General features: G+C 42.8%; 3 protein-coding genes across 4 annotated transcripts in view; 2 read left to right on the top strand and 1 right to left on the bottom strand.

The window, feature by feature from the left end:
- The first annotated feature begins 2 nt into the window (after positions 1 to 2).
- Positions 3 to 9,892, top strand: LOC121853182 (latrophilin-like protein LAT-2). The gene is made up of 15 exons (XM_042347155.1): positions 3 to 232; positions 534 to 658; positions 984 to 1,141; positions 1,500 to 1,632; positions 2,804 to 2,874; positions 3,103 to 3,230; positions 4,469 to 4,639; positions 5,207 to 5,384; positions 5,706 to 5,873; positions 6,333 to 6,473; positions 6,635 to 6,753; positions 7,239 to 7,308; positions 7,505 to 7,682; positions 8,076 to 8,209; positions 9,559 to 9,892. Exons 3-15 carry the CDS (start codon positions 998 to 1,000, stop codon positions 9,889 to 9,891), a joined length of 1,968 nt encoding a protein of 655 aa, XP_042203089.1. The 5' UTR covers positions 3 to 232; positions 534 to 658; positions 984 to 997; the 3' UTR covers position 9,892.
- A 36-nt stretch (positions 9,893 to 9,928) lies between these two features.
- Positions 9,929 to 10,528, bottom strand: LOC121853117. The gene has a single exon (XM_042347059.1). The coding sequence runs from the start codon at positions 10,526 to 10,528 to the stop codon at positions 9,929 to 9,931; it is 600 nt and encodes a 199-aa protein (XP_042202993.1).
- A 6,066-nt stretch (positions 10,529 to 16,594) lies between these two features.
- Positions 16,595 to 22,187, top strand: part of LOC121853152 (ankyrin repeat family A protein 2-like) — a 13,356-nt gene continuing 7,763 nt past the window's right edge. Inside the window, exons 1-4 of one of the 2 annotated variants that reach the window (XM_042347104.1) lie at positions 16,595 to 16,632; positions 19,078 to 19,205; positions 19,778 to 19,904; positions 21,286 to 21,404. In XM_042347104.1, the coding sequence (XP_042203038.1) occupies positions 19,080 to 19,205; positions 19,778 to 19,904; positions 21,286 to 21,404 (372 nt within the window). In that variant the 5' untranslated portion in view covers positions 16,595 to 16,632; positions 19,078 to 19,079. Of the gene's footprint in view, positions 16,633 to 17,362; positions 17,468 to 19,077; positions 19,206 to 19,777; positions 19,905 to 21,285; positions 21,405 to 22,187 lie in introns of those variants that run through there. The other variant, XM_042347103.1, reaches the window with a different exon arrangement.

The following is a 22,187-nucleotide window of genomic DNA, read 5'->3' as shown; positions in this document are numbered from 1 at the left end:
CAACCACTACTACCACAACGACGACCCCCACAACGACGACCCCCACACCCATTCACATCACACCTTGTCCATCGGAGTTCCCATTCCCTGATGTGTATCCGAAATACATCTGGAACGAAACGAAACCGGGAAAGACTCGGAAACAGCCCTGCCCAGGTGATAGCAGTGGATCTCCATTGGCCAGCTGGACCTGCGGGTCAGATGGTCATTGGGTCGGACTACCAGACCTCAGGTAAGATAAAGGTTCATTAGACTCAGTTAGAAATGGTCTGAATCTGGAGGTTTTTCCATCTATCTTTTGTTTTACTTAGAGTTCGAATTAACTTCCTGCGTTGGATTAGTTATGAGTTACGTGACTGTGTTGTTTTAGGTAACTAGTAATGATTTAGTGTTTTCCCTGTTTTATCTCTATCTCGCACTAATAGCCACTGAACCACAATCTCCCTTGTCTTGTCACTGCCCTACAAGAGGAAAGTATAACCCAATATTCCTGTCACTGCCCCACGAGAGTAACCAGTGTCCGTGTGTCTCAGTGCGTGTAGTAAAGTGGACGTCAGTGATTGGGAAGACGAGCTGAGCAACAACTCCACCAACAACACGGCTGGTGACACTCTGACCAACTTCGTCGCCAACACTACCTCTGTCACTCTGGATCCAGGCGAGTTGTAATTCTCTCTCTCTCTCTCTTTTTTCCCCATGTTCTCTGCCTATTTATCTCCTTCCTTCTTTCTTCCTCCTTTGTTGTTTTAATCAGTTACTCTTTCTCTGATATTCTTTTTCTTTGTCCCTCTACTGTGTGAGTGTGTGTGTTCAATGTTCATCATAAAATAATCATAACTAATACAACTAATTCTCTTTCTTCCCTTAACCTGACCACTTGAAATCGATCTCCATTAACTTGATCTTTATTGACTTGACATCACCTAAATTGACTCCGTTTATATAGACATCTGTTCAGCAGCTCAACCTAACCTAACCTACAGGAGACGTCCCCAAGATGCTCGACCTTCTGGGCGGTGCACAGGATCGCCACAAGAAGGACATTGATGAACTGGAGGATCCTGAACAAGTCCTTAACATAACGAAGGTTTATGCGGATGCTGTTTCCCAGGTCACTAATAAGCTTCTGAAGGATACACAGGTGAGGGAGGATGGTGAAGGAGGGAGAAGGAATGTGTGTGTGTGTGAGATAGGGGAGGAAGAAGAGAGAGAGTAGGTGTGGGGAAGGAAGGAAGGAAGGAGGAAGGGAATGGGTGTGAGGGAGCAAAAAGGGAGGGAGGCAGTTGTAGGGGAAGGAAGGAGAAGAAGTAATATATTAGGAGAATGTATATCCCCTCCTCCACCCCTCCCCCCTCCCTCCACCCAATCCCCCCCTCCACCCAATCCCCCTCCACCCAATCCCCCACCCCATCCTCCACCCTCCTCCCTCCCCTCCTCCTCCTCCTCCCTCCCTCCACCTGACCTAATGCCCAACACCATGACCTTCTCTCCTCTCACAGGTATGGTTTGGCTTACCTGAAGAGTTTCGTCACGGGAACAGCAGCCTCATGCAGGAACAACTAGAGATAGCCAACGTGGGCATGGCTGTCCTGTTAAGCAATGAGACCCAAATCTTTGCGTATGATAAAGTAGGTGAGTTGCTTTAACCCCAGTGATCGGGATTTTATTATCTAGTGTAAAGTGAAAGAAGTTCTTGGTGTATATTCCATCATGTGCTAAAACACTTGTCTTCGAGGTCATGAGTCCAGTGCACATCTCAGCTGCATATTGTAGATGTAGTGGAATGATATTGGCATCATATTGGATTTTAAGCTCTGTCCTTAATTCCTATCAGTGCCAAAGGTCACTCTTAAGGTGCCACAGTGGAGGGTCACAACAACAAATATGGCTTACCAACATATGGCACCCCTTCTGGGCACCTCAAGGGAAGGTGGGCCCAGGAAATCACTTGTTCCCTCGCTATCTGTTGGTAAATGGAGAGGAAAACAAAAATAAATAGGCGTTTGAGCTACATTATAGAAAGATGCAGCGTGGTAACAACAGCCTGGTGGTGGACGGTAGTGTACAAAGAAAAATCATCGATCCTTACCAGTGTGTTTCAACCTCGATACTAAGCCAAAAAAACTGACGAAAATCATAATATTGCTTTATTTTGTTTACTTTTTTGTATTAAATTTGTAATAATCTTCCTTTAATTCATCTTTCAAGTTAAAGTAAGAGATTAAATGAAGGATTGAGAGATATAAGCGATCCACAGAAGTTAAGTGCTGTGTTCCTATCTACATTGTAACACTGGGGCCCTACACACAATCCTGTCTTCCTAACTCTCTCAATATCACACTTAGCATTACTCCCTTGTTTTACCAGGCATTACACTACTTAAACTATACCACACTACACTGCGCTACACTACACTGTACTACACTGAACGTCACTAAACTACACTGTACTACATTACACTATACCACACTACACTGTACTACACTACACGTCACTAAACTACACTGTATTACACCACACGACACTACACTACACGTCACTAAACTACACTGTACTACATTACACTGTACTACACTACACTGCGCTACACTACACTGCACAATTAATTAATGGTTATGGGAGGTACTATAATGTTGCTGTTGTAATAGAAACATTCGCTCAAACTCCACGAAAATATCTAAGGCGTTATTTATATTTATTTATTTGTTTATTTGTCTATTTTACATACCCGATACCTGTGTGTATACCTGTTGGACATCTTCAGGTAAACTAGAATAAAACTAATTAAGTCGTGTATTGACAGGTGTGAGGGCTGAAAGGTTCGATAGACAGCATTACCAAGTACCTGAAAATCGTGTCTTCACTCATATTGATGTGAGTATTACCTGTCTGTCTGTCTGTCTGTCTGAGTAGCTTTATATCTGGTTGTCTGTTTCTTTGTTTGCTTGTCTTTATATATATATATATATATATATATATATATATCTCACTTATTTTTTCCTCAGTTTCCCTTCATTTTTCATTTGTCTCTCTCTCTCTCTCTCTCTCTCTCTCTCTCTCTCTCTCAGTAATACAGTCAGTAGTAACAGCCTCTCCTTGCAGCACGACAATAACAACAAGATAGAACTGCCTGAAGGGTTTGCGACCTCTCTTCCTGAAGATGATCAAGTGGCCATAACTTTTACCTCCTTCAATAGCCTCCACTGTGTTCTCGGCCAAGGGATCGTCTGGTAAGGTTAGGTTAGGGTATGTTAGGTTAGGTTAGGGTATGTTAGGTTAGGTTAGGTTAGGGTATGTTAGGTTAGGTTAGGGTATGTTAGGCTAGGTTAAGATAGATTATATTATGTTTCTTTAGGTTAGGTTTCCTTAGGTGAGGTTAGGGTAGGTTAGATTAGGATCGATTATTATACTTCGTTAGGTTAGGTTAAGAGTGATCAATCTTAAGACGAAATAAACAGGGAGGATTAATCTTCATTTAACCTTCAAGTTCTAATATTACTGAATCAAAGCTTTTTTACTGTTTATATCTAAGTTATTTATCAACGAGTCTTTTAGCCTTAATGGTACTTTGCTAATGTGGTGATGACTGGAAGGTTAGGAGATAGATGGGTGTAGTTGGCTAATGGTACCTGGATGGTGGCTAATGGTACCTGGATGGTGGCTAATGGTACCTGGATGGTGGCTAATGGTACTTGGATGGTGGCTAATGGTACTTGGATGGTGGCTAATGGTACCTGAATGGTGGCTAATGGTACTTGGATGGTGGCTTATGGTACCTGGATGGTGATTAATGGTACTTGGATGGTGGCTAATGGTACTTGGATGGTGGCTAATGGTGGTTGGATGGTGGCTAATGGTACTTGGATGGTGGCTAATGGTACCTGGATGGTGGCTAATGGTACTTGGATGGGGTGGCTAATGGTACTTGGATGGTGGCTAATGGTACCTGGATGGTGGCCTAATGGTGGCTAATGGTAATGGTGTGCTTGGATGGTGGCTAATGGTACTGGATGGTGGCTAATGGTGCTTGGATGGTGGCTAATGGTACCTGGATGGTGGCTAAAACCTTGGATGGTGGCTAATGGTACCTGGATGGTGGCTAATGGTACCTGGATGGTGGCTAATGGTACCTGGATGGTGGCTAATGGTACCTGGATGGTGGCTAATGGTATTTGGATGGTGGCTAATGGTACCTGGATGGTGGCTAATGGTACCTGGTTGGTGGCTAATGGTACCTGAATGGTGGCTAATGGTACCTGGATGGCAAGATATAGAGAAGTTTGCTTATGAGATGGAGAGAGAGAGAGATGACCATAGGTAGATATATGGTCGATGAGGAGATGAAGGTTGTGGATAAGAGTAGTAGTAATAGTAGTAGTAATAGTAGTAATAGAACACTTAATATTGGGTTTTCCATAGTTTTCTTGACCTATTTTTTGTACTTCCATCCTTCGCCTTGTGACTTAAGTGATCCAGTTGACCTGACGGAGAAGATAGTGGTGAAGTACCCTTTGAGAGGGGTAGTCAATAGTTACATGATGGGTCTGACTGTTGGCAACACCTCCTGGGTTCCACCTCCTAGCGTAGACAACAACACCGACGTCACCATCACTTTTCAACATCTCTTCTCAGGCGAACAGTGAGTTGTGTGTGTGTATATATATATCTGTGTGTGTATATATCTGTGTGTATATATATTTGTGTGTATATATATCTGTGTGCGTGTGTCTGTAAGAGTATACATAGAAGTGTGAATGTATTTGTTGCGTTATGAATTTAAGTGTAACCGATCGCCTTCTAGATCATTGTTACCCCATAAGTCTTAACAGAGACATCTTTTGTTTTGATCTAAATGGCTAAATCAAGAGTCTATTATTTATTTTCTCTCATAATATAACTGTACAATATTGATCTGTGGTATAACTTTTGCTTCACGTTCAGTCTGTCTTGAGAAGTGTGTGTGTGTGTGTGTGTGTGTGTGTGTATAGTATTGTTAAAGATTACTCAGTATTCATAACCTTTCAACTTTGTGTTCTTCTTCTTTCTATTATCCCTCTCTTTTCTTCTTTTTCAATCTTACTTCTCATTTCTTATCTTTCTCCAACAGTCCCACCAATCAGTATATCTGTTTCACCCTTTTCTCATATAATTGTATATTTAATCATCAACAAAATGTGTTTGTTTACTTTCATCACCCTCTCTCAAGGTACGAGTTGAACAGAAGCACCGCCGAGTGTGTTTGGTGGGATGCAGATAACAACTCCTGGTCATCGTCGGGGTGTCGGTTCACCTACTTTAACTTAACCTTCAGCAAGTGTTCATGCAACCATCTCACTAACTTCGCCATCATCATGGACATCAATGGTGTGGTGAACCCAGATGATGTGAGTGTTAGGGAGAGGAAAGAAGGGAAGGGAGGGAGAAGGAATGGGGGAGGAAGAGATGAAGGGAGGAGGAGGAGGAGGAAATAGAAGGTAGGGGTAAGGAGACATACTTTATGGCTTCAACAGTATCACGTTCCACATAGACCCGGAAGACGTTGTAGGCTGTGAAATAGATCTTTCAAAGAGACAAATTTACTTGGGATCTTGTAATTAAAACTATCATTAAGATATTTACGAGGCATCACATATTCGTCTTTCATTAAAACAACTTTCATGTAGAAATTTTAACTTTATTATCCAGTTATTCCCAAAACCCCACAGGTCCTGCTGGGGTGGATTACCTGTTTAGGCTGTTCTCTATCGCTGGTGTGTCTGGCCGTGGCAATCGTCACACTTATAACACACAAACTGAAGTGCCAACGTTCAGCCTCTGCTAAAACAACCCGCATCATCCGTGTCAACATCTGCGCCTGTCTCTTCGTGTCCGAGGTGTGTGACTGTCTTTTTTCTGCTCACATTATCATCCACCTCAGTAATACTTAAAGTTTGTCCATCATCATCATCACCATCATTATTATTATCATTATTATTATTATTATTATTATTATTATTATTATTATTATTATTATTATTATTAATCATCCAATTAAACAACTGCTGCTGCCTGCTGGTGGTTAAGAATTATGTTTACCTATTTCATCCATGTTCACTGTTGAAACGGATGGAAAAATATTATGTATTTGAGAAATAACATAAGCTGTAATGTAAGATGTTGAGAGACATTAAACTAAGGATACTGTAGTTGGGTTCCCTGTAATCTAGGGGAAGAAAAAGTTTTTCTGGAAGGGAAAATAGGACTTTATTCCGGTCATAAAGAAGAGACGGTCTCATATATCTCTCTCTATCTGTCTGTCTCTCACTCACTCACTCTGACTCTCACTGTTGCAGGTGGTGCTACTGGCGGGGCTGGACAAGACGGAGAATGAGGCCGGATGCGCCGTGGTGGCTGGGTTCCTCCACTACTTCCTCCTCGCTTACTTCTTCTGGATGGGTGTGGAGGGCGTCAATGTCTACTTCCTCTTAGTGCGGGTCAGTGTCTGCCTGGGAGTGTGTGTAGTGCCTGTTTGTGTCTACTGTATGTGCCTTTGTGAAGCTGTTTACATGTAAGATAAAAATGCACATCTACCCCCCTTACAAGACCAAGATTTTGTTCTTACCTGTGACTTCACATCTCCGCCACTCGCCCACAGGTGTTCCAGACATCGAGGTCACCCCTACGGTATTACTTGGCGTCGGGGTACGGCCTCCCTGCGTTGATTGTGGCTATATCAGCAGGTGTGAGGTACAATGGCTACGGTACCAAGACTTTGTGAGTATCTGCTGCAGTATTGTTCAGTCCACTAAGGAGAACTGAATATATATATTGGGTGTCTCAGAAAAATGTATACACAAGTGAGGACAAAGTTGCTACTCTGTTCCAAGAATTCGTGCAATTACCTCAAAAAACTGTGTGGCACTATGTATACGTTTTTCTGAGGTGCTGTGGATGGCATGTTGATCCTACTAGTAATAGGAGAATATAATTATATATTTACTGTCTTTTCTCTACATTTACGTTCCCAAAATTGCTATGACGTTATGTAATCTTGTTGTTTTATCTCAATCAGTTAATGGAATTTTTATTCATCATATCTTGCTGTCAGTTTAACTATCAACACATCTTTAATCTGGAAAGTCTTTGTAATGAACCATCATAATTATTCGCTTAGGAGGACATTTCGTTGGACAAAAATAATACAATAATATACCTTCAATTGACAGATAATATCAACATGTTTGCATTAAATTTCACAGCTGTTGGCTAGACCCCAACTACCATGGCCTTATCTGGGCATTCTCAGGACCTGCTCTATGTATCCTGCTGGTGAGTATCCCCTTCAGTATGACTCCTTAGGATAGGAAAGTTACTTGAAGTGGGTTGTCATGCCTCAGATGAATGAATTAACATCCATCTTAGTCATTGATCAGTGAGCGTTTATAATTCTTCCTTTCGTGAGTGAAGTTGACTGTGTTTTGTCTTCCCATTAAACAGTAGTATTACCTGACCCATCCCGCCACAGGTAAACGTGGTCATGTTCACGCTGGGGATGAGAGTATTGTTGCGGCAGCGTCCTGGTGAGCCTAGCAGAAACAAAAAGGAGGCGAGGCAAAGGAAGAAGCAGCTGTTGAAAAGCTCTTTCACCTTGGCCACCCTGATGGGCCTCACCTGGCTCACTGGTTACCTCTATGTCTCTAAAGGTGAGTCATTAAACCAGCTGCTGCTGCTAGAGATGTAACAGCTAATTTGCTATTGGAGACCTGTCGTACTAAAATTCAAAACAATGGCTAAAAAGATATCATGATGAACATATAGCATAATAATTACAGCTATAGATATCACTGTACGAAGAAACTTGACTTTGGGGGCAGATTCTGAAAGTTTTCTTCGCCAAATAAACCTCAAATTGAAGATATGTTAATGCAACTAACTGACTCACTTCAGTAGCAGTACAGGTATAAATATGATGGGCAAAATAACATTGGAAATCCATTGCGAGTCTTTCGCTTACAAAGGAGTTTTATTATTCTCAGTTAAATTTAAACAATCTGATTTCTGGGATCTCAGAGGACCCATATGTCATGTTGTTGCAGGTAGTGAGGCGCTGGAGGTGCTGTTTACCTTGGTGGCGTCGCTTCAGGGAGTGGTGCTGTTCCTGGTGCTGGTGATTCTGCCGCCCCTCCCACGAGCCCACTTAGTCTCCCTCGCTACCTGTGAAGTCTTGAAGGTAGGTGACACTCCTCTTGTATCAAACAGTAATTTACAAATGCTCAGGCAGTCGCAGATACCCTTGTACTGTACATAGATTATCGTAAATTTACATACACACACACACACGCACACACACACGCACACACGCACACACACACACACACACACACACACACACACACACAGTGACCGACGCCAAGCTGTACGCTTCCGAGGGGCTGTCTCCACCTTTCAGTCACTCACCTGTGGCGTCCCCAAGGCACCAAGATGGGACCACTCTGCTTCCTTATGCTCATCAATGATGCCCTAAGAGAAGCCCCTGCTCGCTGGAAATATGTCGACGACTCCACCATTGGGATCAGCGTCAACAATTCCGCTCCCAACTATACCGCCCTTCAGGATTTATTGAACAGTCTCCAAAACTGGGCCACCAACAACCATGTCACCATCAACCATACCAAGACAATGGTTATGCACATCACCCTCTCCTCCGACATTGTCCCACCTCCTTCCATTACCCTAGGTCCGAACACACTCCAGGTTGTAGATTCCACGAAGCTCCTCGGCGTCACCATAGACAACAAACTAAATTGGAAACCACACGTCAGTGAAGTTATCAAATCCTCCAGTTTCCGTCTCCACCTCCTCCGCCGACTCAAGTCCCTCGGAGTTCCTGCACACGAGCTCCTCAGTGTATACACAACATTCATACTTCCCAAGCTCACCTATGCCTCCCCCACCTGGTCTTCCTCCCTAAATGCCACACAACGTAAACACCTAGAAAAAGTGCAAAAGAGGGCATGCAAGATTATTCTCTCCCCTTCCTACTCCACATATCAAGAAGCGCTCAACACACTGACCCTTTCGACTCTCACTGACCATCACCACGGCCTCATCTGCAAATTTGGTAAGAAGCTTCTACACCATCCCCGACACCGGCCCCTACTACCACCTGAGATCCCCTGTCCGAGAATTGCTGTTCGACACCACAACCGCATCCAGCCCATACGTGCACGAACTGATCGCTATAAGAACAGCCCAGTCCCAACCATTGTAAAGATTATCAATAACATGTAATAAATCAGTGTATTCACTCCCAGTAAACACTGCTCCCTACACTGTCACTATGTTGAAATGAACTGTATTTTGAGCTGATCCCCATCTAAGTTACTATATGTCTTATTTGTGTCACTTATGTCACTTGTATATTATTTGTAATTCGTAACCCATTCCCCAAATATGTAACTGTATATTTTCAGCCTTCTGGCTGCCAAGCTCTTTCAATAAACCGTTAATTATTATTATTATTATTATTATTACACACACACACACACACAGTCTCTTATTCTTCTTTTACCATCACAGGAAACTCAACGCCGAAAGAAGAGTTTGGCCACGGGATTCACCATGGACTACAGCTCGGAGAGTATCCCTATTAACCCTCGAGGCTCTTCCGAATTGGACATATCTGTGGCTCGAGATATACAGGACCGCCAGGTGATCCAGAACCCACCTAGCTGTGGTGGTGAGGACCAGCAGATCATCTTTACCGTGAAGGTGCCCATCACCCCTCGAGGTTCTTCCGAGTTGGATATTCATGTGGCCAGGGACTGTAAGAACAATAAGTCCAGCGATCGCCAGGGCGGGCAGTACCGTATAGAGTCCAGTGATCGCCAGGACAGGCAGTACCTCAGATAACCCAGGGATCGCCAGAACAGGCAGTACCACAGGGAACCTAATAATCGCCAGGACAGGCAGTATCATAGAGAGCCCAGTGATCGCCAGGGCTCGCCATACCGTAGAGAGCCCAGTGATCGCCAGGGCTCTCCACACCGTAGAGAGCCCAGTGATCGCCAGGGCTCACCACACCGTAGAGAGCCCAGTGATCGCCAGGGCTCGCCATACCGTAGAGAGCCCAGTGATCGCCAGGGCTCGCCATACCGTAGAGAGCCCAGGGCTCGCCTGGGCTCGCCATACCGTAGAGAGCCCAGTGATCGCCTGGGCTCGCCATACCGTAGAGAGCCCAGTGATCGCCAGGGTTCGCCATACCGTAGAGAGCCCAGGGCTCGCCTGGGCTCGCCATACCGTAGAGAGCCCAGTGATCGCCAGGGCTCGCCATACCGTAGAGAGCCCAGTGATCGCCAGGGCTCGCCAGACCGCAGAGAGCCCAGTGATCGCCAGGGCTCGCCATACCGTAGAGAGCCCAGTGATCGCCTGGGCTCGCCAGACCGCAGAGAGCCCAGTGATCGCCAGGGCTCGCCATACCATAGAGAACCCAGTGATCGCCAGGGCTCGCCATACCGTAGAGAGCCCAGTGATCGCCAGGGCTCGCCATACCGTAGAGAGCCCAGTGATCGCCAGGGTGGTCACATCAAATGGGGCAACACAGATCAACACAATGATGCACTTATCAGGAGACGATGACCCACAGTGTTATCATCATCTTGAGAATTATGTATATTATTATTATTATTATTATTATTATTAGTGTTAGTATTATTATTATTATTATTATTATTATTATTATTATTGTGATATTCTTAAAGGTTCCTACCTATTGTATGATAAGTTCTCCACTCCTTTGTGATAACGTTAAGTATATTTATAATGGTTGCCCCTCGTAATCGAGTATGGCTGGCTCTACGGCCACCTAGGCGTGAATTTGTTTAAGGTGTAGAAGCTGTTGCCAACACAACAACCACACCGTGAGTTAACGAGCTGCATGACCTGGTGTCGAGGAATAGTCTGAGAAGACCGGACAACTCGCTAATTGCACTGGCTAACCATTACCCCGGAATACGATCCGCAAATCGATTAACATCCAGGTCACCAATTACTGTTGGGTAGACAGAGGCAACAATGTTAAGTACTGTTTATCACTCGGCTGACGATGTTATAAAGGAGTGTTGCGTTTGTTGTCTGGGGTTGGGTAAAATGTATTAAGCTCGCTGGCGTTAACTCCACTATTATCGAGTTATGTAGTGATGCAGACCATGTGAATGATGAGTTACGGAGTAGGTGCTAATAAACACTTGTATAGTGATGTTAATTTGTTAGATGTTACTTATATAAACCTGTTAATTTGTTAGTTGTTACTTGTATAAACATGTTAATTTCACCACTGCCATAATACACATGTGTTCACTCATGAAGGTGAACAATAGCGAGAGAACTAATGTACTTTAATGGATTAATTCTTCAAATCAGGTATAGTTAAAAAATATTGTGTCTGACTAGTGGGCGCCTTGCTGAAGAAATTAGACGACACTTGCTGGATCTCTGTGAGCTTAATGTTTGAGGAAAATATAGTTACAGTATTAATGCTGACTCCTTCGTCAGTGATAACATAGCCTACATTAATATTAGGAAGCATTTTTGTCCTGAATTGTCAAGTTTATTTGGTAAAAAAAAAAAAAATAATAATAATTTTAGAGCAATTTACTTTTTTATTTTAACAATTAAATCTAAGCAAAGATGACAAACTCTTACTGTCAGACGTGTAAATATATTTTGGATATATGTAATTCAATAATCCAACTGTAAATAATAATAATATGCCTTGTGATTACTCAATGGCAATATCTGTAAATCACTAGTGAACAAATTTATTTATGTACAGTATTTATTATTACAATACTTCTACAGATTATCACAATAACTGGAGTTTTATATAAAGAAATTATTCATCTCCCCATTGTTTCAAAGTTAAGAAAATTACCCAAAATGACCCAAGTTATATAACAGATCAACTCATGCTCCAAATTATTTACGGTAAATTCCAGTCTGTCAAGGGTGAGAGAACAGAGAGGGAGATAAGACAGAAATTTATCCAACTGAGGAGATGAACCAGAAATTAATCCATCAACTGAGGAGATGAACCAGAAATTAATCCATCAACTGAGGAGATGAACCAGAAATTAATCCATCAACTGAGGAGATGAACCAGAAATTAATCCACCAACTGAGGAGATGAACCAGAAATTAATCCATCAACTGAGGAGATGAACCAGAAATTAATCCATCAACTGAGGAGATGAACCAGAAATTAATCCATCAACTGAGGACATGATCCAGGCATTGGTAAGCCTCTGATCCACTCCTTGAACGTCAGGGTTAGTATACTTCTTTGGTTTACACTTTAGATTCGCCCACACCCTGGCCCACACTCTGGTCCACACCCTAGCCCACACCCTGGTCCACACCCTAGCCTAAACCCTAGCCTAAACCCTAGCCTAAACCCTAGCCTACATCCTGTCATCCTAGTCTACGCTTTAGCTCACATCCTCGAGGTTGCTACTGAAATAGGATTAATTAATAGGAAATGAGGGAGTGACTACATCGGTGTGAGAGGACTCCTTTGACCAGGCAGTAGTGAGACCCAGCTGCCTAAATCCCTTAATCCTCTCTGAATCCCTTAATCCTTCCTATATCCCATAATCCTCCCTAAAATTCTTATCCTTAAATCTTAGAATTCTTAATCCCATAAACCTTCCTAATATCCTAATCATTTCTTAAAGTTCTTATCCCTTTAAATCCCCGATCCCTTAAACCTTCTTAAATCCCTAATCTCATCCCCTAACTCCCTTAAATTTCCTAAAGTTATAAAAAATAAATCCTAAATCCCAGAAAAAAATATATTAAAAAATCTTAAAATTCACTTAACTTCCATCTTCCTTCGCCCTCTTCCTCCTACTCCTCTCCTCCTTCCTCCACTGCCAAGGCCACATTATAAAGCAATACAAGAGTAGGAATTTTTCGTAGGTATTAGCCACTCTGAGAACCAAATGAAATCCTTTGATATTTCCTAAAAACCTAGGGAGGTGGGGGGAGAGTTAAAGGGAAAGAATATTTTGCCTCTTTTTTTTTTCTTAAATCCGTTTCGGTAAAGATGAAAATAATACAGAAATTGATGTATTAGGATGTGAGTGATATAGAATGAGAAAGGTAGAGAAAGAATGATCGCGTGAGAAAGATATATATAGGTTGTGGAAGATAGAATGAGAGATAATGTGTGAGACTTTTTACCTGTGATGGTGTAATGCATCAAAGGTTCTGGAGCCTTGATTAGTGGCGTAGTTCTTCACCTGTGGCACCTTTGGACTCTGGAGCTAAAGGAGGTTTAAAGTAAGACCTTTTTTTCAGAGTGACAGGATAGATAGCAGATAAGGGAGGGAGAGAAGGTGAGGGTGGATAGCAGAGAAGAAAGAGAGGGATAGATTGCAGAGAAAGGAGAGAGAAGAAAGAGGGTGGATAGCAGAGAAGGAAGGAGGGAGAGAAGAAAGAGAGGGATAGATAGCAGAGAAAGGAGAGAGAAGAAAGAGGGGTGGGATAGCAGAGATGAAGGAGGGAGAGAAGAAAGAGAGGGATAGATAGCAGAGAAAGGAGAGAGAAGAAAGAGGGTGGATAGCAGAGAAGAAAGAGGGAGGATAGCAGAGAAAGGAGAGAAGATGGATAGGCAGAGAAGGAAGGGAGGGGAGAAAAGAAAAGAGAGGGTGGAGGCAGAGAAGAAAAACAGCAGACAGAAGAGGAAGGAGGGAGGGAGAAGAGGAGCAAGGAACCACAAGACGAGGAAGTGGGTATAAGAGAAGAGAGGGAGAAAGATAGAGCGAGAGATAGATAGGTGAATAGAGACATAGACATATAGATAGAGAGACATAGATGGCAGAGAAGAGAGAAAATGAGGGGTCGAGAGAGGATAAAAACCACTAAAAAAGAGAAAATAAGAAAATTCAATAAAACCTACAAGTGAAGGAGAGAGGGAGGAGGAAGAGGGGAAGAAGGGATGTGAAAATACAACGGGCACCTATAACATGAAGGAAGCGAAATTCTGAAAGCTGGAGAATAATACATGGAGATAGTGGAGTGAAGCCGCGACTATGGTTAAAAGGGAAGGAGAGGGTGAGGTTGAGAGGGGCCAAGTGAGGGGAAGAGGCGAGGCGGAGAGGGCTGGTGAGGGGAAGAGGTAAGGAGGTTGAGAGGGCTATGGGGGAAGAGGTGGAGGCGGAGAGGGCTATGAGGGGAGGTTGAGAGGACCATGGGGGGGAAGTGAGGTGAGGCTGAGAGGGGCCATGGGGGAAGCAGGTGAGGCTGAGAGGCCATGGGGGAAAGAGGTGAGGCTGAGAGGGCCATGGGGGGGAAGAGGTGAGGTTGAGAGGGCCATGAGGGGAGTGCTGAGAGACCATGGGGGGAAGAGGCGAGGTTGAGAGGGCCATGAGGGGAAGAGGTGGAGGTTGGAGAGGGCCATGGGGAAGAGGCGAGGTTGAGAGGGCCAAGTGAGGGAAGAGGCGAGTAAGCTGAGAGGGCTATGGGGGGAAGAGGCGAGGTTGGAGAGGCCATGGGGAAAAGAGGCGAGGGAGAGGGCCAAGTGAGGGGAAGAGGTGAGGTTGAGAGGGCCATGAGGGGGAAGAGGTGGGAGGTTGGAGAGGCCATGGGGGAAGAGGAGAAGGAGAGGGCTATGAGGGGAGGTTGAGAGGACCATGGGGGGAAGAGGGAGGAAGGAGAGGCTATGAGGGGAGGTTGGAGAGACCATGGGGGGGAAGAGGTGAGGCTGAGAGGGCTATGGGGGGGAAGAGGTGAAAGGAGAGGCCATGGGGGGAAGAGGTGAGGCTGGAGGCCAAGTGAGGGGAGGCTGAGAGGACCATGGGGGAAGAGGTGGAGGATTGAGAGGCCAGAGGAGGTTGAGAGGACCATGGGGGGAAGAGGTGAGGTTTGAGAGACTATGGGGGGAAGAGGCGAGGTTGAGAGGGCCATGGGGGAAGAGGCGAGGTTGAGAGGGCCATGGGGGGGGGAGGAGGCTGGAGAGGGCCATGGGGGGAAGAGGGAAGGAGAGGGCCATGTAAAGAGGCAGAGGCTGGAGGGCCATGGGGGGGAAGAGGTGAGGTTGAGAGGGCCATGGGGGAAGAGGTGAGGCTGAGAGGCCATGAGGGGAAAGAGGTGAGGTTGGAGAGGGCCATGCGGGGAAGAGGCGAGGCTGAGAGGGCCATGAGGGGAAGAGGGAGGCTGAGAGGGCTGGTGAGGGGAAGAGGCGAGGTTGGGAGAGGCCAAGTGGGGGGAAGAGGCGAGGCTGAGAGGGGCCATGAGGGAAGAGGGGAGGCTGAGAGGGCCACGAGGGGAAGAGGCGAGAAGGAGAGGTGGCTGCGGGGGGGGAAGAGGTGCGAGGTTGAGAGGGCCATGGGGAAGAGGTGAGGCTGAGAGGCCATGGGGGGCAAGAGGCGAGGCTGGGAGGGGCCACGAGGGAAGAGGCGATTTTGGAGAGGGCCATGGGGGGAAGAGGCGAGGTTGGGAGAGGGCCACGAGGGGAAGAGGCGATTTTGGAGAGTGGGCCATGAGGGGAAGAGGGCGAGGTTGAGAGGGGCCAAGGGGAAGAGGCGATTTTGGAGAGGGCCATGGGGGAAGAGGCGAGGTTGAGAGGGCTGCGAGGAGAAGAGGCGAGGAAGCGAGGTGGCTATGGGGAAGAGGCGAGGCTGAGAGGGCCATGGGGGAAGAGGCGAGTAAGGAGAGGGCTATGGGGGGAAGAGGTGAGGCTGAGAGGGCTACGAGGGGAAGAGGCGAGGTTGAGAGGGGCTACGAGGGAAGAGGCGAGGAAGGAGAGGCTAACAGGGAAGAGGCGATTTTGGAGAGGCCAAGTGAGTGATGTGAGGGCCATGCAATGGTGGTGCAAGAGGCCATGAGTAAATGCAGGAGTGAGAAGGTCGGTGAGAATGAGGGGAGAAGGAAGAGGGGGGGCGCCTGGCACAATTTGATATGGAGGGAGGAATAGTGCCTCATGGAGTGAAATCCACCTTCTAGCGGCACCTTTCTGAGTCTACTACACCAATAGTGGCCGGGCGTAGGGGGGTGTTGTGTACGTGGGTGGGCGTAGGTAGGAGACTGAGTAATGTGTGTGTGTATATATCGTGTAACAAGTATGATTAGTTCGTATTTGGGTGTTCGTATAGGTGGTGTAGTGATCATAAATGCGGTGTGTATTCGCTCATGTATATATAATTTTGCAGTTAGACTTCATTATATAATCATTAGTTTACACAACTCTTATCCTCGCCAAAAGTCTGGGCCGGTGTCGTCCTTGGCAGTTGAGTACATGTCCAGTCTGTCACAACAATTAATATGTACTGTACGTGACCGCGTACTTGGCGAATGACTGAACTAGGTAACTGCCTGTAAGGTGTTTTGGCGGAATTGGACGCGGACAGCCCACTCGAATGTGACGTCACGCCGCCGTTTACTTTTGATTGGCTGGTCTCAGGTAAGGTAACTGCCTGTAAGGTGTTTTGGCGGAATTGGACGCGGACAGCCCACTCGAATGTGACGTCACGCCGCCGTTTACTTTTGATTGGCTGGTCTCAGGTAAGCGGTAGTCAGTCGGATTTTTTACCACCCGGAGGACGGACGCCATCTCCACCTACTCCCAGGCCAGATGGATATTTTCTAATTACGAAGGTGTGTCAATGTCCTCCTCAACAAGTTCTTCTTTAACACGTTCCTAGTCACTTTATTTTCCTGTCATTTGTTAAATTTAGCAAGTGTTTTGATGTGTTATCGGGGTAAGTGTTGTTCCGTTGGGTCACAGGATATGCCCCCTTGTAAACCAACTCCAGCCTCTCATAAATATCCGGAATTTTCTCGAGCGCTAAATTAACTTCCAAGACTGGCGCTGTGTTGATCAAGAGAGTAGCCCTAGTCTATCAGATCTGTTCCACAAAATTCAAGTTAATTTTTGTGTTTACTTAAGATCATTTTTTTAATCATTCAAATGTTAAGATAAATGGTGGTTAGGGTAGTAAAGGTTGCGAGTTAGACAACTAGAGAAATTTAAAGGGCAATATCCCCTTCGTCCATATAAATTATTGTATATTTTTTTAAAAGTATATAAATGTATTCATACATGTTAGAATTATCTTAAACCTATGGAATATTTGGCTGTGGTTGGTGGATGTAGGAGTTTGTTTAATATGACCTTCAATAAAAGCCACCGTCAGTAAACAAAGCTGGAGAATAGTTAATGTTACAGTAATACTACGACTAAAGAGTTTATCAATCATTTTATAGTTATTAGGCAAATTATTAAATTTTAACGAGGTATAATTATAAGAAAATAATTTTAATAAGGTCAAGATAAGTTTGGATGACTGGTATAATAAATAGGTTTAGTGTGTCGGTCGTGGTACATCTCTAACACCGCCATACTGTAGACAAACTTTGACGTGTTAACTATTGAGCTGAGGAGGTTGAGGGGCGTCCATATATAATATAGCCATAATTGCATGTGTCATAGGTAATATATTGTACAGTTTTATTCTCTGATATGTAAAAGATATAACACTCTCTGATATGTGTCCGTAAGTTACATAAACAAGCTTTGGAGGAGTCTTAGGTCAAGGAAATATTTTCTTAAACTCAATTTGTATTTAACTAACACGATCCTTTAACCTGTATTTTCATAAATAATACCAATCTTTTCCTTGCAATTGTAATAGCCGCGATTACCTGATGGCATGGTAGTTCTGTTGTTATCATTTAATTTAATACCAGTTGTACAGATGGATGCCTTTCCTATTGCCAATTTAATTTTCCAGCGTGGGAAGTGTGTGTGTTATGTAATACTTCCAAGTTTAAAGATGATCCACCTACCTAACTTAACTAAACCATATTTTAAGATTACTGTATCAGGTTAGGTTAGGTTAGGGTTGGTTGCTCATCTGGTCCACTTTATAAGATGGTTTTTATTATTTGTTCTGGTAATACTTGAGGACACTTCCACAGGTAAACCGCATGTTTTATAATAGTTTAATGTTAAAGGCAATGCCGTACTTACATTAGGATTGAAAAGAGTGATGAGGGATTTAAATTTGTCATTTTGGTAATTTTTTATCAATATAATACTTGTTGGCTGCAGCTGTGTAAAACAAAGAGTACTTGAACACCAGACAAACCCTTATAAACCTCACCTAACATATACAAATCTTAAAACTATAAAGCATTTTTTGTAGTTCTAGGGTTTTTATAAGTTAGGTGAGGTTGAACGAACTGACAGGTTGCTGGGAAGTGTTTATCAGTATATAAAGCGTCGCATATGGCATTAACTGGATATGGTGGATGGAAGTCCAGTTATCACAAGATCTCCGAAAAACAAAAATATGAAATTTGTAGTTCCTCATAATTACCGTATTTGTGATTTTCTTGAGGTGAGAAAGAATTTGTCTTCAGAACAAAACCATTGAAAAGATGATGATTTACCTCCACAAATGTCCTAACGTATTAGTTATGTGTACCTGGTACCTTTTCACCAAAAGTTAGATTTGGAAATCTGAAATTTAAGATTGTTGTAAAATAGAAATCACAAATATTTAGTCTGTGATGTTTAAGACAACATCAGATATGGAGTTTAAGTCTTTAATAATGCCTGAAAAAAATTTGATAGAACTGTACGGCAGGAACACCAACATTAGTTATTATTTTGTTTAAAGAAGATTTGTTACAGTGGACCAGATCTTTCAAGAATCACTTTTGGATGAGAACTTTTATTCTTACAAGGACTCGGGTTGGGATGTGAAATCCTAGGTAGCTGATGTTAGACAAGAAAGTTATATATGTATGTTGCTGTAGTACCAAGACCCACTCAACCTTTTCAGGGATATTTTTGGATGTTGAGAGTTCAAACCTGGATTAAAGTCCATTCACCTGATGATATATTAAATCAGGTTTCCATATTGACTAGGTTAGGTTAAGTGAGGTGGTTCCCAGGAAATGAAAATTTTTCCCATACAAATAAAAGTTCACGGATTTTAATTTTGCAGTTATCGACAGGAACTTAATGTTGCTGAATAATGGGACCTTACTGTATTCATTACTAGCACTGTACTTGATTGATCATTTATCTTCTAGATATGGGCTCATCATCTGAAGATGATGGCCACTTGGTTGTGAAGGAGGAAGAAGTCGGAGACGACCTCGGCGATGACATGGATCTCTGGGACTCACACGCCCGCAGATCTGCCTTTTCTCCCTATAGGGTAACCTTAAATTTGAAATTTTTGTGTAGTATAAAAGGAAAATGTATTTTTTTTATGTAAATACTGTACAGTACTGGCATTATCTCTTTAATAGGCTATTTATTTCTTTAAATGGCTTCATTTCCATGACAGACAAAGTTTACAAGAATATAAAACTGCATAAATATACTGTATATTGTCCTGTTTTAAGCACTCCCTTCAGTGTTGACCTCGACTCTGCTTCATAAATATTTAAATAGAGGAAAGAATACACTTAAAATTTAAACTCTTTTGATTATACTGTACAGTATATGTTTACTGTAATGGTGGTGTTCACTGATGTATTCTTCTACTGATCAGATGTGTTGAAGATTATCAGGAATTTTTCAGTAGTTTGTGATTAGTGGCATCAGTGTTTTAATTAATAGTCTACAACCTCAGTCTGCTTCCTGCTGCTTATTGATATAAAATGATCTGTCATCTGCGTAGGGAAGAGTTGATATATTTTTAGACTGTCGTAGAAAAGTTTCTGATATTTTGTTGTTGCTTTGAGTATCTTGATCATAAATAGTAAACATGTTTTTTATTGACAGCCAGTAACTGTGTTGACAAACTTGCAACGTGGGAATATCCAAACCCAAACTACACAAGCTGAGCCAGATGACTTCACTCTTCACAACCGAGCAGCCATGGGGGAACTGTCTGCTGATGATCTGAGAGGTATGGCTGTTCTCTAGTGATTGTACTGTACTTTACATACTAAAAGAATTATCCGTACTGTATACAGTTCCGTAATATCTTCTCTGATTTATGCAGAATGTACAGTATGAGTCTAACCTGATACAGCAAGATTCAATTCTTTATTTTTGTCGGATACTATTTTTCTTAAAGCTAGGATAGAGTTCAAACTCTATCAAATAACATTTAAGACACAAATGTTTGGTGAACCTAAGTATTTGGCCAACCTACTACACATTCTGAAATAATTTTGCGTAGAAGTGATGATCCTTCACACCTTGAGGAGCCTAGAACAGTACGGGAATGTTCTTTAGCTGCCTGATACGTTTCCTATACATCAGCCAGGTGGTACAATTGGTTGCCTGCATCCATGAAGCAGCTGACTCTTGTGGAGGCCTTTAAGAAACAGCCTAAGACCTTTCTTTTTTTAAAGCTTATGATCCTGAACAAGTTACGGTGGTGGAGAATTACAAGGTTTGGGAAGTACAAGTATTAAAACTTTAAGGTATATGAATTATAGAACTTAAATTGTCACCTTTTGTGATCTTTTTTTGTACAGGTAGTACAGTACAGTTCTCTATTTCTTTTTATTTTCAAGTATTTGACTTTGTAGTGTGTCTAGTGCCAGTGAATTCTTTAGAAAACTGGTGCCGATAAGAAACAAAAGACCAGCGATTATGAGTTTCTAAGGTTGAAAATCGGGAGTATTTTCTGAGAGAATTTCAGAAAAATCTCCAATTTTTTTTTTACGGGACTGGGAGCAAGTTCCCAGGATGAAATAACACGTAATTCTGTGCATAAATAATATTAAATAAACACCAAAAGAGATACAATACTTTAGCAAGTGTAAACAAACATAAATAATACTCTACCATCTTTTTGCACAGAAAAACCATTGAGTCTTGAAGATATTATTCAGTTAAGTCAGAATATATGTACAGTACTGTTTAACAACTGTGTTCTAATGCTGAGTACAGGAGTTTGGGCGTGTGTCATGATGACTCGACTGGTGTTGTGTCAGGTGAGTTAGGCTGCAGCCTGTTGGCAGAGAAGCAACCTACCGTACTTTTATTCTTATTTTGTATTCTTGGCAATTTTCTGAGTATACTCTATAGAATGGCCCAGCTGGCAGCCTGTAGTGCAAGTAAGTTGAAAGAACTGCCTACTGTATCTTCATGCTCTGCCAGAGAAAATCATTTTGGGGTCAGTTCTCCTCTTGTATACATACGTATTTGCTACTGGAATTCTCGAGTTTACTGTTATTTTCCTCAGTTGATGAGGCACTATGCACAATTTTGTACTTGTACAATATCATGTTGTCTACTTTTGAATACATTACATAATCAGTACATTTTGTTTTCAGAAATTGATGTTGATGAAATGGACAGCAGTGGATTTGCACCAATTATGTGGGCAGCATACTATGGTCAGCTACCTACTGTGAGACTGCTCATCCAGAACAGGGCTAAAGTCAACATAGAGGTTGGGTTCCATAATTTAAATAATGAATGTATAATTGTGCTATACAGTATTTATGATTTAAAAGCTACAGTACATGATTATCTCATAATCTACTTGCACAATCAGTATCTAGTGACAGACCTCATTTGTCACCAGAAAGTGTCAAACAGTTACTCTTTCCAGCCTTAACCAGAGCCCGAGGGGTGTTCATAGAAACTGCTGTTAGTAAAAAATGGAGGGCTAATGAGTCATAGATGAATGTAACCTGTGCATGTACAGTACAGTATTACCATACTCTAGTACTCGGAAATTGGAATTCCTGGATACAACCGCTCTTAGCAGTGGCTTAGTGTCAGGAAGACCTGTTTACCCTGTCAGCTGTCAACTGGTTGTGTGTTGTCTTTCTTTTTTGTTTTATTGAGACAACGATCTTAAAATGTTTTTAAACTGTACGGCCACTATTATCAGGAGATCCATAAACTGTAAACCATTCTGTTAAGTCTGAATTTTTCATTAGAAAGAAGTTAATTGTGGTTAGTTTAGTTGTTCTTAACATTTTAAAATAGGCATTATTAATTTTAGTTTAAAATTAAACCATAAAAGGAAGGACATATATTATAGGTACATATTAATGCACAGTAGAATTGCTATACAGTATATGAGGTGCTGATATAAAGTGGAAAAGTAGATTTATTGTCAAATACTACAGCATGCCCTTCAAATTCACTGGGGTTAAGTTTTCAAAATGGACGCAAATCGCCAAATCCGCGAATAACATTGGCTGACCAGGGAGGTGCATTTTAC

The sequence above is a fragment of the Homarus americanus genome, unplaced genomic scaffold, assembly GCF_018991925.1.
Source record: "Homarus americanus isolate GMGI-L3 unplaced genomic scaffold, GMGI_Hamer_2.0 scaffold32871, whole genome shotgun sequence".
Lineage (NCBI taxonomy): Eukaryota > Metazoa > Arthropoda > Malacostraca > Decapoda > Nephropidae > Homarus > Homarus americanus.
Note: the sequence above shows the minus strand (reverse complement) of the source record. Positions and strands in the feature narration are given on the sequence as shown.

Bases quoted from the DNA above. Each gene is read 5' to 3' on its own strand.
- LOC121853117 (XM_042347059.1), bottom strand. From the start codon at position 10,528: ATGGCGAGCCCTGGCGATCACTGGGCTCTCTACGGTATGGCGAGCCCT.
- LOC121853182 (XM_042347155.1), top strand. From the start codon at position 998: ATGCTCGACCTTCTGGGCGGTGCACAGGATCGCCACAAGAAGGACATT. The intron at 3,231-4,468 runs GTAAGGTTAGGT...TTGTGACTTAAG, and splicing joins CTCGGCCAAGGGATCGTCTG to TGATCCAGTTGACCTGACGG. The intron at 4,640-5,206 runs GTGAGTTGTGTG...CCCTCTCTCAAG, and splicing joins CATCTCTTCTCAGGCGAACA to GTACGAGTTGAACAGAAGCA.